The sequence below is a fragment of the Scyliorhinus torazame genome, unplaced genomic scaffold (assembly GCF_047496885.1).
Source record: "Scyliorhinus torazame isolate Kashiwa2021f unplaced genomic scaffold, sScyTor2.1 scaffold_1126, whole genome shotgun sequence".
Taxonomy (NCBI): Eukaryota; Metazoa; Chordata; class Chondrichthyes; order Carcharhiniformes; family Scyliorhinidae; genus Scyliorhinus; species Scyliorhinus torazame.
In genome coordinates this window covers 1-14876 of record NW_027308853.1, presented here as the reverse complement: position 1 = coordinate 14876, position 14876 = coordinate 1, and the positions used below count along the sequence as shown (strand labels likewise).

Here is a 14876-nt window from a genome sequence, read left to right as displayed (position 1 = left end):
TGAAGTGAAGGAAATGGGGATGCAGAACAGGCATCTCCATTGTGATCGTCGATCTAGATTTGGATGACGTGTAGAGTTCATTTGGGTGGAGGTAAAAAAAACAGCAAGGAAAATAAGACATTGGTAGCAGCCACACTGTAGGAAAGTCAACAATTAATAGGAGCATGTAAAAAGACTAGAGCAATAATTATGGATGACTTTAATCTTCATGTTGATTGGGTTAATCAAGTTGGAACAGGTAGCTATGACAATAAACTCATAGAGTGCATTAGGAGTAGTTTCCAAGAGCAATGTGTCATGGTGCCAACCAAAGAACAGGCCATCTTGGATCTAGTCTTGGGTAAAGAGGCAGATTTAATAAATCAGCTTAGGATAAAAGATCTTCTCGGAAGTAGTGATATGATTTAATATTCAGTTTGAGAGTGAGAAACTTGGGTGGGAAACAACTGTGTAGGCAATTACAATGAAATGAGGACAGAGTTAGCTAAAGTGTGCTCGGCAGATAGATTAGCAGGAAAGACAGTAAAGAATCATTTGCAGACCTGTAAGGAGGAAAGATTCTAAGAGAGGGATAAACCAACCATGGCTAACCAAGGAAGTTAAGGAGAGTATTAAGTTGAAAGAAAGAGCATACAAGGAGGAAAAAACAGTAATTGCCCCAAAGACTGGATGAATTCATAATTCAGCAAAGGAGGACTAAAAAGAGAGAGAAAATAAACTATGAGGGCAAATTAGCGAAGTATATAAAAACACAATAAGAGCTTCTTTAAATATATAAAAAGGAAGAGAGAGGTCACGGTCGTGCCATCCTAAAAGAAGTAGCTACAGAGATAGTGAATGCATTGGTTGTAATTTTCTAAAATTCTTTGGATTCTGGAGAAGTACTGGAGGATTAGAAAACTGCCAAAGTGACACCTCTATTCAAAGAGGGAGGGAGGCAAAAAGTGGGTAACTATAGGCCGATTAACCTAACATCTACTGTTAAAATCAATTATTAAGAAAGTAATAGCAGCACATTTGGAAAATTATAATACCGTGCGGGTAGCACAGAGGTTACCACTGTTGTTTCACAGCGCCAGGGTCCCAGGTTCGAATTCCGGCTTGTGTCACTGTGCGGAGTTTGCACATTCTCCCTAAGCCTCCGGGTGCTCCGGTTTCCTCCCACAAATCCCGAAAGACATGCTGTTAGGTAATATGTACATTCTGAATTCTCCCTCTGTGTACCCGAACAGGCGCCGGAATGATGCAACTAGGGGCTTTTCACAGTAACTTCATTGCAATGTGAATGTAAGCCTACTTGTGACAATATAGATTACTATTATTATTAATCTAATCAAGCAGAGTCAGCATTGTTTCAGGAACGGGAAATTGACTATTAGTTTTTCGAGGAAGTATCCACTAGAGTGAATAGTGGGGAACCAGTAGATGTGTTGTATTTGGACTTCCAGAAGGCATTCAACAAGATACTTCACAAAAAGTTAAGTCACAAGATAAGAGTCCCTGGTGTTGGAGGTAGTATATTGGCATGGATAGAGAAATGGCCAATGGGCAGGAAACAGCAAGTGGAAATAGGGGCTTCTTCAGGTTGGCGACCTGTAACCAGTGAGTTCCACAGGATCAGTGCTGGGACCGCAACTGTTTACAATGTAAATTAATGCCTTGGAGAAGGGAAGTGAATGTACTGGAGCCAGATTTGCAGACAACACAAAATAGGTGGAAAAGCAAGTTGCGAGAGGGATACAGTTTGCAAAGAACTATTGATAGGTTACGTAAGTGGGCAAAAAGTTGTCAAATGGAGTATATTATGGGAAAATATGAAGTTGTTCATTTGGAAGGGAGAACAAAAGAACAATATTATTTAAATGTAGAAAAACTGCACAACTGCAACGCACAGGGATGTGGGGGGTGGGTGGGGTTCTTGTGCACGAAACACAGAAACCTGGCACACAGGTGGAGCAGGTAATCAGGAAGGCTATTGGGGGTTGGAGTGTAAGAATCGGAACATCTTGCTGCAACTGTACAACCACACCTGGAGTACTGTGAGCAGTTTTGGTCCCCTTATTTAAGGAAAGATATTATTTCATTGGAGGCCGTAAAGAGAAGATTCACTAGGATGATCCGGTATGGAAGGATTGTCTTATGAACAACGGTTAAACAGGTTGGGACTCTACTCATTGAAATTTAGAAGAATGAGAGGTAATCTCATTGAAACATACAGGATTCTTAAGGGGCTTGATAGGGTAAATGCTGAGAGGATGTTCCGCCTCACGTAAGCATCTAGGATCAGAGGGCATAGTCTCAGAATAAAGGGGTGACAATTTAAGACTGAGATGAGGAGGAATTTCTTTTGAGGGTTGAAAGTCTTTGGAACTCCTTGCCACAGAGAACCGTGGGGGCAGTGACCTTGTGTATAATTAAGGCTGAGATAGATTTTTGATCAGTAAGGGTTCTGGGGAAAGGGCAGGAAAGTGGATGAGGAATGTTAGATCAGCCATGATCCTACTCATTGGCGGAGTAGGCTCCTATTTCTAATGGTCTTATGGGCCAAAATTGGAAGAGGACTTCCGGTGGCAACATGTAGAAGAGCAGTCGCACACTAGGTGGCCCCACCAGAGAACTTTTATTTAAGCCCTTTTTGCCCAATTTGTGAAGGAGATTTGGGCTGGAGTTTGGTTCGATTGATGGGTTAAGATTCCCACATCAAAGGGATGTCCAATAAATACAAGACTAGGCAGTGTCAAAATAAGGAAATATTATCGAACTCTGAAGCCTCGGTGGCTCTGTCAGTGAGGAAATTGGCGGAGGATGCTGTGGCATCGGTGGCTACTCCACGAACAGCTGAGATGCTTACAGGCATCCTAGCAGTGGAACTTCAGAAACTATAACGGGGAGGTCTCTAAGGATCCTGAAATACTTATTGAGAAGGCAATGTCCTCTATTCAAGCGGCTTTGGCAAACGTAAATGAAGTGGTAAAGGTGCAGGGCGCGGAGCTAAAAGAGGTGGAGGTGACTCAGGGCAAAGAGATCCAGAACACCTTTCTGTAAGTGAAGATGACCTGGTTGGCCAACGACAACAAGGCACTGAAATCCAAGGTGGATGATTCGGGCGGTACGGTAGCACAGTGGAATAGACTTCAAGATAAAATAGTGAAGGCTAAAACCCTGAAATCATTTGAGAAACAGCTTCATGTCAGCAGTAGAAGGATGTAGCGGAGGGGGGGGCGTGGCGGGGGGACGGACTTTAGGATCATTTTGGATGGGTGAAATAAAATGGACTTAATTGATCACCCATTATCATCTTCTACCCATGTTACATTGTTGCTTGCTCTTTTTGTAACCTGCATTCATTTTAAAAGCTGATTTAGTTGATGGCATTGGAATTTAAAGAATGAGTATTTTACTCATTGCATCACATTGATAAATTCACTCAATTTCATCGTGATACAATCACTCATTTCAGCAAATAGAGCTGCTTTGCAGCTGATCTCGCCTCTACCAGTATTAATTCCACAACAGAATTGTCTACTCTAATCCCATTTTTATTAATTATCTAACCCCCTCAAAAATATCACGAGTGACTACTTCAGGAACTAAATGGAATAGTATATTCCATTATCCTAATCACGATCTGTGTGAAAACATTTCTTCTTACCCAATCATTAACATGCTGAGGTGATCTTTTGTTTTAGATCGCTTTCATAAGTTTGAACCGTTAGAACGTAGAACTGCCTTGCCCCTCCCACCCTTAACCTTTCACGAATCTTAAGTGACACATTTCCCCCCGGCTTTGAATTTGTTTTTGCGAATGCCTCCAACGGGAGCCATTAAGTCGTGTTAAGTTCTATGAGCTTGAACACTTAATTTGCCACCTCAGCAATTTGAATTGGATTTTTTCCAAAGTTGCTAATTGGTTTTCCTTCCTTGAGTTCTTCTTGGTTTTGATGTGAAAAAAGCTGGAAACTGTTCATACAGGTGTTCATCCATTAGCATTATTTTTAAAAATCAGTTTGTACTAATAATGCAGATGCTTTCTCGAGTTATGAATTTATTTTGGTTTTCTCACGATTTCTAACTCAAAGGGAGGTTGTGTAATTCTGCCAGATTCCGAAGCCTTCCTGTTTGTGCGCTTCCTGCCATCAAGCTGCTCACCTGAAGCACAGTCTAACAGCAGACATTTTATCTGATAGAAGTCTTTTTATAGGTAATCGGGGTGGGGTGGGGAGGCATGGCCCAATATGGGAGGAACAATTCTGCGTAAAATGGCTGTAACAGGCCAGCAAACTGAAAGCACAAAAGAATGGATCATGAGGGGTTGGAAGCTTGCAGCATTTTGTTTTATTCTGAGGAAGCACAGTAGCGCCTTTTTGGAGTAAGTTCGAACAGATGGGGGTGGTTTTTCGTTTATGGGCCAGGTTTAGAAACTCCAAAGTATATTATGAAGTCCACCTGACCGACAACCTTTAAGTTGAATTTGGCTAGTATGAGCACAAGAGCCTTCCCTTCAGGTGTGATTCAACAGTCTTCCCAGACACTTTAATCAAAACTAAGAACTTAGTTAATATTTATATAAACACAGCAAGAATTGTCATCAATTATAAACATTAAAGACACCCCATAGCAGTGATCTATGTATAACACTTAATGAATTCCCCCTTAACTGTTCCAATTCAAAAACAAAATCCCCAAAACCCCTCTTCAAGGGCGTGGCCCAGCATTCTCACTTGAATGAGACTGGCTTTTCCTGAATATATCTTTTAAGCTACCAAAGCAGGTAGTCACAACCCGTTTACTACTTCTGGAACAGATATTTAAAATGAAAATAGAGAGAGACAGGCCAAAACACAGCAGCCAAAACTGAAAACGAAAGTAAAACAAACCTCTCAGCCACAGCTCAGCTCCACCACAAAATGATATCACTGAAGCCATGTGATAAAACAAAAACCTTTCTTAAAGGCACGCCCCCATGAAATTTCTCAGAAAAAAGGTGAGAGGGCCTTAATAAACTAACCCTTGATCTCACTGTCCTTGCAAACTAGTATCCCATCTCAAATAGCACTTTCCTCTCCAAAGCATTTGAACCTGTTGTCGTTTCCCAAATCCATTCCCATCCCTCCCAAGCTCCTATGTTTGAAGCCCTCCAAACATGTTTCCACCCCTGCCACAGTTTCAGTGTCACAAATGACAACCAATGTGACAGTGACAAAGGTAAACTTTCTCTTCTCGGTCTATTTGCAGCCTTTGCCATGGTTGACCACAACATCTTCTCCAATGTTGTCTAGCTGGGTTTATTCTCATCTTTTTAATCATAGCCAGAATATCACTTGCAATGGCTTCTATTCCTGCTCCCACACAGTTACCTCTAATGTCCCCCAGGGACCTATCCTTGGCCCCTCCTATTTTCCATTTACATTCTTCCCCCTCAGTGACATCATCTGAAAGCGCAATGTTAGTTTTCACATGTATGTTGACATTTTCACATGTATGTCAGCTCTACCTCACCACTACATCTCTCCACTCCTCCACAGCTGCTAAATTATCAGACTCCCTGTCTGGCATTGAGCAGATAGCCAAAATTTCCTCTTTAAGTATTAAGAAAACAGAAGCCATTCTTTCGGACTTTGCTTCAAGCTCCACACCCTTGCAACCACCTATCTCTCTCCTTGGCAACATGCGGAGAGCAAGCCAGTCTATTTGTATCGTTGATAGCACATTTGACCCCAAGATGAATTTCTGACCTTGTAGCACGCCATCACTAACAGCCTATTTCCACCTCTATAATATCGCCTGACTTCACTGTCGCTGAAATGCAGAAATCTAACTTCAGGCACAGCAAAACAAAAAGGGACAACTTTGAGAAGGGACGCAGTCAGGGGTGAGGGTGTTGTACCTAAATGCACAGTATATGAAACAAGGTAAACAAGCTTGTTGCACACATTGAAATTGTCAGGTACAATGTTGTAGGCAGCACAGACATGTGGCTGCAAGGGGATTTTAGGGCTGGGATCTAAATGTCCAAGGATATGTGTCCAATCGAAAGGACGGGCAGGGTTGCATTGTTATTAAGAAATTAACTTAAATCGGGGGGGGCCTTTGGGGGTTATTCAGGAGGCACAACAGAAATTTATCCCAAGGAGGAGGAAACATGCTAAGTGGAGGACAAGGCACCCATGGCAGACAAGGGCAGCATAAAAGCAAAGGAAAAAACATACACGGTGGCGAGAATTAGTGGGAATCCAGAGGATTGGGAGGCCTTTAAAAGCAAGCAGAGGACACCTAATAAAGCAATAAGGGGGGAGAAGATGAAATATGAGTGTAAGCTTGCTAGTAATATAAAAGAAGATTGCTAGAGTATTTTTTGATATATATAAAAGGTAAGTGAGAGTCAAGAATGGGCATTGGACCACTGGAAAATGAGGCTGGAGAAGTAGTAATAGGGAACAAACAAATGGCAGATGAACTGAATAGGTACTTGGCATCAGTCTTCCCAGTGGAAGACACCAGTGCCTTGCCAGAACTTCAGGAGAATCAAGGGGTGAGTGTAGTGGCCATCACTAAGGAGAAGATGCTGGGGCAACTGAAAGGTATGAAGGTGGATAAATCCCCCGGACCGGAAGGACTACATCCTAAGTTTCTGAAGGAAATAGCTGAAGAGATTTTGGAGGCATTTGTGGTGACCTTTCAGGAATCACTGAACGCAGTGAGCGTCCCAGAGGATTGGTAAATGACTAATGTAATACCTATGTTTAAGAACAGTAAGAAGTCTTACAACACCAGGTTAAAGTCCAACAGGTTTGTTTCGATGTCACTAGCTTTCGGAGCGCTGCTCCTTCCTCAGGTGAAGGAGCAGCGCTCCGAAAGCTAGGGACATCGAAACAAACCTGTTGGACTTTAACCTGGTGTTGTAAGACTTCTTACTGTGCTCACCCCAGTCCAACGCCGGCATCTCCACATTATGTTTAAGAAGGGAGGGAGGCAGAATACAGGAAATTATGGCTGGTTAGCCTGACTTCGGTTGTTGGTAAGATTTTAGAGTCTGTTATTAAGGATGAGATTGCAGAGTACTTAAAAGTGCATGGTAAAATAAGACCGAGTCAGCACGGATTCGTCAAGGGAGAGAGATCATGCCTGACAAATCTGTTGGAATTCTTTGAGGAGGTAACAAGGGAGTTAGACAAAGGAGAACCAATGGACGTCATCTATTTAGATTTCCAGAAGGCCTTTGACAAGTTGCCCTACAGGATGCTGCTAAATAAGATAAGAGCACATGGTGTTGGGGGCAAGGTACTGTCTTGGATAGAGGATTGGCTGACTGGCAGTAGGCAGAGAGTGGGAATAAAGGTTTTTTTTTCATGATGGCAGCCGGTGACCAATGGTGTTCCGCAGGAGTCACTGTTGGGACCACAATTATTCATAATATACATTTACCATCTGGAAGAAGGAACTGAGGGCATTGTGCTAAGTTTGCAGATGATACAAAGATATGTAGAGGGATAGAGGAAGCAGGAAGGCTACAGATGGACTTGGACAGACTAAGAGAATGGACAAAGAAGTGACAGATGGAAACGTTGGGCAACACAGTGGTGCAGTGATTAGCACTGCTGCCTCGCGGCGCCGAGGTCCCAGGTTCGTTCCCGGCTCTGGGTCACTGTCCGTGAGGAGTTTGCACATTCTCCCCGTGTTTGCTTGAGTTTTGCCCCCACAACCCAAAGATGTGCAAGCTAGGTAAATTGGTCATGTTAAATTGCCCCTTAATTGGAAAAAATTAATTGTGTACTCTAAATTTTTTTAAAAATACAATGTGGAAAAGTGTGAGGTTATACACTTTGGTAAGAAGAATAGACACAGCGGCTTCTAAATGGGAAAAGGCTTTGGAAATCAGAAGCTCAAAGGGACGTAGTCCTAGTTCAGGATTCTCTGAAGGTTAATATGCAGGTTCAGTTGGCAGTTAGGAAGGCAAATGTAATGTTAGCATTCATGTTGAAGGGCTAGAATACAAGAGCAGGGATGTACTTCTGAGGCTGTATAAGGCTCTGGTCAGACCCCATTTGGAGTATTGTGAGCAGTTTTGGCCCCATATCTAAGGAAGGATGTGCTGGCCTTGCAAAGGGTCCAAATGATCCCCGGAATGAAGGACTTATCATATGAGGAGCGGTTGAGGACCTCTGGGTCTGTATTCAGTGAGTTTAGAAGGTGAGGGTGAATAGCATTGAAACTTACATAATACTGCGAGGCCTGGATAGAGTGGACGTGGAGAGAATGTTTCTTTCCACTTGTAGGAGAAACTAGAACCTTAGGGCACAGCCTCAGACTGAAGGGACGATCCTTCAAAACAGAGATGAGGAGGAATTTCTTAAAACAGAGTGTGGTGAATCTGTGGAACTCATTGCTGCAGAAGGCTGTGGAGGCAAAATCACTGAGTGTCTTCAAGACATGGATAGCAAGGTTCTTGATTAATAAGGGGATCAGGGGCTATGGGGACAAGGCAGGAGAATTGGGATGAGAAAAGCATCAGCCATGATTGAATGGCGGAGCAGACCCGATGGGCCGAATGGTCTTCTAATTGCTGACCGAAATTGGCTTCTGGTTAGTGCAACATCTCAATTTTAAACTTCACAACCTTGTTTTCAAATTCTTCCATGGCTTTGTACCTCTTTCAGTTCTACAACTCCTCTGGATATTGTACTGCACTAATTCTAGACTCTTGAGCATCCCTAATTTTAATTGCTCCACTATTGGTGGCCACGCCTTCAGTTACTTTGGCCCTCCACTCCAGAATATCCTCCTTAAGAATCATAATAATTATTATTGTCACAAGTTGGTTACACTGCAATGAAGTTACTGTGAAAATCCCCTAGTCGCCACACTCAGGCGCCTGTTTGGGTATACGGGGAGAATTCAGAGTATCCAATTCGCCTAACAAGCAATCTTTCGGGACTTGTGAGAGGAAGGCAGAGCACCCGGAGGAAACCCACGCAGACACGGGGAGAGCATGCAGACTCCCGCACAGACAGTGATCCAAGCAGGAATCTGACCCGGACCCTGGAGTTGTGAAGTAACAGTGCTAATGACTCTGCACTGTGCCACCCGCAGATCTTTGCCCTTCTACCTCACTTTCCTCCTTTGAGACACTCCTCAAAACCTACCTCTTTGACCAGACATTTGGTCATCTGACCTAATATCATATGTGGTTCAGTGTCATATTTTGTTTTTTAATACTTCTGTCAATCAACTTTGGGCATTTTATCACTTTAAAGGTACTATATAAATATCTTAAAAATTGAGGTTTTAGTAGGGTAGCAGTTGGTAGCCAGGATGTATCTGACACTTAACTGCCCCCTGAGTTAGCCTTGCAAGCCACTCAATTGTATCAAAACATTACAGAAAAGTTGAATAACAATAAAACTGATGGACCACTCATCATTGACCTAGGCATCTGAAATGATAACAACACACCCTTCTCAAAGGACCGTTCCAAGTCTCCTCCATTATCATTTGGAGGTTTGTGTCAAAACTGGGAAACTGTCCCACAGCCTAGTCAAGCAACTGTCTGGCAGTCATGCTCAATGATTCATATCTTACAGCCTTCAATCATCCATGGGTTGGTCCTCTTGTGGCTGTAGACTGGTATAGAGCCAGGTTGTGGTTCTGGAGACTTCAACATCGAGACTGGACTCGTAAAATCTCGGCATCGGGTCAGATATGGACGCCTGCTAATTACCATCTGCCGCTCTCCCTCTCCCATGTTGAAGTTGGAAGAAGCACTGAGGGGGACAAAGGCACAAAATCTATCCTGGGTGGGATCAGCACCACTACTGATCGACTTGGCCAAGCCCTGAAGGACATATCTGCTAACTCAGCTGGTGCGAGAATAAGGGACAAGCCTACTCGACCTTGTCCTCTGCCTGATACAGTATTGGTAGAAGTGACCACTGCACAGTACTTCAGGAGACAAAGTCCCACCTTCACACCAAGGATACCCTTCGTCACATTTGAAACTCCCAGCATGCAAAATGAGATAGATTCAGAACCGACAAATGAAACACTGTTGGCCATCAGCAGCAACAGAATTGTATAAAATCACAAACGATAACCTTCGCTTGGACGGCACGGTAGCATAGTGGCTAGCACTGCTGCTTCACAGCTCCAGGGTCCCAGGTTTGATTCCCGGCATGGGTCACTGTCTGTGCGGAGTCTGAACGTTCTCCCTGTGTCTGCGTGGGTTTCCCCCCACAAGTCCCAAAGGACGTGCTGTTAGGTAATTTGGACATTCTGAATTCTCCCTCTGTGTACCCGTAAAAAGCACCGGAATGTGGCGACTGGGGGCTTTTCACAGTAACGTCATGGCAGTGTTAATGTAAGCCTACTTGTGACAATAAAGATTATTATTATTATTACCATTACTATCAAGCCAGGGGATCAATCTGGTTCAGTGAGGACCACAGGTAAGCATGCCAGGACCACTGCCAGGCATACCTAAAGTGAGATGCCAATCTGGTGAAGCTGCAACACAGGACTACATGCATGCCGGACAACAGAAGCAGCATACAATAGACAGAACTAATCAATCTCTCTACCAACAACCTCTGCAGTTATGCCACATCCAGTCATGAATGGTTGTAAACAATTCGCAGGAGGAGGGAGCTCCACAAACATCGCCAACCTCAAATATGGGGAGCCCAGCACATCAGTGAAAATCCAAGGCTGAAGCATTTGCAACCATCTTCAGTCAGAAGTGCCGAGTGGACGATCATCTCGGTCTCCGCCCAAGGTTCCCAGCATCACAGATGCCCGTCTTCAGCCAATTAAATTCACTCAGCATGATATCAACAAACAGTTGAAAGCACTGGATAAATAAAAGGCTTTGGACCCCGACAAGATCCTGCCTGTAGTACTGAAGACTTGTGCTCCACTACTGTGCCTCTAGCCAAGTTGTTCCAGTACAAGTGTACGTCACTGACATCCATCCGACAATGTGGAACATAGTCCAGGTAAATCCTGTCCACAAAAAGCAGGGCAAATCCAATCCGGCCAATTACTAATTCATAAATACTCTCAATTATCAGCAAGTGATGAAAGATATTCTTGACTGTGCTATCAAACAACGTTACCAATAATCTGCTCAGCGGTGCTCAATTTGGGTTCCACTGGGGTCACTTGTGCCAGACCTCATTGCACCCTTGGTCCAAGCACTGACAAAAGAGCTACATTCAAGTGATGAGGTGAGACTGACTGCCTTTGACTTCACAGCAACACTTGACCAAGTATAGAATCAAGGAGCCCAAACAAAATTCAAGTCAAGAGAATCTGGAGGAAATCTCTCCACTGATGGCAGCTATACCATGCACAAAGGAAAATGGGTTGTGGTTGTTAGAGGCCAATCATTTCAGTCCCAGAACATCGCTGCAGGAGTGGGTCATGTTAGGGACGAGGCCACCTGTCTTAACTGCTTGATCAATGACCTACCCTCACTCATAAAGTCAGAAGTGCACGGATAATTGCACAGTGTTCAGTATCATTCACAGCCCCTCAAATGCTGAAGCATTCTGTTTTTGCAGGCAGCAAGACTTGGATGACATTCAGCTTTGGCGTGATAAGTGGCAAGTAACATTCATCTCATGCAATGACCATCTCCCATCAAGAGCGTAACTGACCATCTTTCCTTAATATTCAACAGTATTACCATCGCTGAATCCACCACCAACAACATCCTGAGGTTATTGACCAGAAACCTCACTGGACCAGCTATATAAATACAGTGGCTACAAAAGCAAGTCAGACACTGGGGATTCTGTGGCGAGTAACTCACCTCCGGGTTCCCTGGAGCCTGTCCATCATCTACAAGGCACAAGTCAGAAGAATGGCGGAATACTCACCATTTGACTGGATGAATGCAGCTCAAACTACATGCGGAAAGTTTGATACCATTCAGGAGAAAGGAGAAAGCATCCCACTTATTTGGCTCCCTATCCTCCACCTTAAACATTCACTCCTTCTGTGTCCAATGCACAGTGCAGCATACCAAGTTGAATTACATGCCAAGCTTTCTTCACAACAACTTCCAAAGTTGTGCCCCCTCACACCTCGAAGAAGAAGGGCAGCAGATGCATGAGAATACCACCACCTGAAAGTTCCCATCCAAGTCGCATACTGTCCTGATTTGGAACTACAGTGTAATTTCTTTATTGTCACTGTCAAAATCCTGGAACTCCCTTCCTAGCCACACCACATGGGCTGCAGCAGTTTAAGTTTTCAAGACTAGTTGAGGAGGCAATTAAAACTAGTCTTGCTAGGACATTCGAATCCGTGAGTGAATGGACAAAAAATAGCGTTGATAAACACAGAATGGAGAATAAAATCGAAGGATATATTGATAGGATGGGAGGAGGCTCGTCTGAACCATAGACTTTCTGAACTGAAGTAACTATTTCTGTGCTGTAAATTGTATGCAACTCTTTATATTCTTGCAGGCGGCATATTTATGTAGGACTCTGGTGTTCAGAATAACAGGATTTCCTGAGTCAACTTGTCTGTCAGTAACTTACATTTTGATTGTTATATCAGGATGAAGCTCCTGGAACGCCAAAGAAAAAGAAAGAGACAAAAAGAAAATTTAAATTGGAACCACACAATGATCAGCTTTTTCTTGATGGGAATGAGGTAAATAATGTCCATTGAGATTTTTGGCCTGCAAAAAAACCTGTGCCAGGTTTTAGCCATTGCAATCCAAAACTGATTGTACTCCCCTGCTGGCTCGCTCTCTCTGTCTCTCGCTCTCTCTGTCTCTCGCTCTCTCTGTCTCTCGCTCTCTCTGTCTCTCGCTCTCTCTGTCTCTCGCTCGCTCTGTCTCGCGCTCGCTCTGTCTCGCGCTCGCTCTGTCTCTCGCTCGCTCTGTCTCGCGCTCGCTCTGTCTCGCGCTCGCTCTGTCTCGCGCTCGCTCTGTCTCGCGCTCGCTCTGTCTCGCGCTCGCTCTGTCTCGCGCTCGCTCTGTCTCGCGCTCGCTCTGTCTCGCGCTCGCTCTGTCTCGCGCTCGCTCTGTCTCGCGCTCGCTCTGTCTCGCGCTCGCTCTGTCTCGCGCTCGCTCTGTCTCGCGCTCGCTCTGTCTCGCGCTCGCTCTGTCTCGCGCTCGCTCTGTCTCGCGCTCGCTCTGTCTCGCGCTCGCTCTGTCTCGCGCTCGCTCTGTCTCGCGCTCGCTCTGTCTCGCGCTCGCTCTGTCTCGCGCTCGCTCTGTCTCGCGCTCGCTCTGTCTCGCGCTCGCTCTGTCTCGCGCTCGCTCTGTCTCGCGCTCGCTCTGTCTCGCGCTCGCTCTGTCTCGCGCTCGCTCTGTCTCGCGCTCGCTCTGTCTCGCGCTCGCTCTGTCTCGCGCTCGCTCTGTCTCGCGCTCGCTCTGTCTCGCGCTCGCTCTGTCTCGCGCTCGCTCTGTCTCGCGCTCGCTCTGTCTCGCGCTCGCTCTGTCTCGCGCTCGCTCTGTCTCGCGCTCGCTCTGTCTCGCGCTCGCTCTGTCTCGCGCTCGCTCTGTCTCGCGCTCGCTCTGTCTCGCGCTCGCTCTGTCTCGCGCTCGCTCTGTCTCGCGCTCGCTCTGTCTCGCGCTCGCTCTGTCTCGCGCTCGCTCTGTCTCGCGCTCGCTCTGTCTCGCGCTCGCTCTGTCTCGCGCTCGCTCTGTCTCGCGCTCGCTCTGTCTCGCGCTCGCTCTGTCTCGCGCTCGCTCTGTCTCGCGCTCGCTCTGTCTCGCGCTCGCTCTGTCTCGCGCTCGCTCTGTCTCGCGCTCGCTCTGTCTCGCGCTCGCTCTGTCTCGCGCTCGCTCTGTCTCGCGCTCGCTCTGTCTCGCGCTCGCTCTGTCTCGCGCTCGCTCTGTCTCGCGCTCGCTCTGTCTCGCGCTCGCTCTGTCTCGCGCTCGCTCTGTCTCGCGCTCGCTCTGTCTCGCGCTCGCTCTGTCTCGCGCTCGCTCTGTCTCGCGCGCGCTCTGTCTCGCGCGCGCTCTGTCTCGCGCGCGCTCTGTCTCGCGCGCGCTCTGTCTCGCGCGCGCTCTGTCTCGCGCGCGCTCTGTCTCGCGCGCGCTCTGTCTCGCGCGCGCTCTGTCTCGCGCGCGCTCTGTCTCGCGCGCGCTCTGTCTCGCGCGCGCTCTGTCTCGCGCGCGCTCTGTCTCGCGCGCGCTCTGTCTCGCGCGCGCTCTGTCTCGCGCGCGCTCTGTCTCGCGCGCGCTCTGTCTCGCGCGCGCTCTGTCTCGCGCGCGCTCTGTCTCGCGCGCGCTCTGTCTCGCGCGCGCTCTGTCTCGCGCGCGCTCTGTCTCGCGCGCGCTCTGTCTCGCGCGCGCTCTGTCTCGCGCGCGCTCTGTCTCGCGCGCGCTCTGTCTCGCGCGCGCTCTGTCTCGCGCGCGCTCTGTCTCGCGCGCGCTCTGTCTCGGCGCGCGCTCTGTCTGGCGCGCGCTCTGTCTGGCGCGCGCTCTGTCTGGCGCGCGCTCTGTCTGGCGCGCGCTCTGTCTGGCGCGCGCTCTGTCTGGCGCGCGCTCTGTCTGGCGCGCGCTCTGTCTGGCGCGCGCTCTGTCTGGCGCGCGCTCTGTCTGGCGCGCGCTCTGTCTGGCGCGCGCTCTGTCTGGCGCGCGCTCTGTCTGGCGCGCGCTCTGTCTGGCGCGCGCTCTGTCTGGCGCGCGCTCTGTCTGGCGCGCGCTCTGTCTGGCGCGCGCTCTGTCTGGCGCGCGCTCTGTCTGGCGCGCGCTCTGTCTGGCGCGCGCTCTGTCTGGCGCGCGCTCTGTCTGGCGCGCGCTCTGTCTGGCGCGCGCTCTGTCTGGCGCGCGCTCTGTCTGGCGCGCGCTCTGTCTGGCGCGCGCCTCTGTCTGGCGCGCGCTCTGTCTGGCGCGCGCTCTGTCTGGCGCGCGCTCT

General features: G+C 47.4%; 1 protein-coding gene across 1 annotated transcript in view; it reads left to right on the top strand.

Moving 5' to 3' along the window:
• LOC140407065 (translocation protein SEC62-like) overlaps positions 1–12657 on the top strand; it is a gene marked incomplete at its 3' end in the record, with an annotated part of 34363 nt that extends 21706 nt beyond the window's left edge. Inside the window, exon 5 of the mRNA XM_072494818.1 lies at positions 12562–12657. Coding sequence (XP_072350919.1) covers positions 12562–12657 — 96 coding nt within the window. The remainder of the gene's footprint in view (positions 1–12561) is intronic.
• Positions 12658–14876: the final 2219 nt, after the last annotated feature.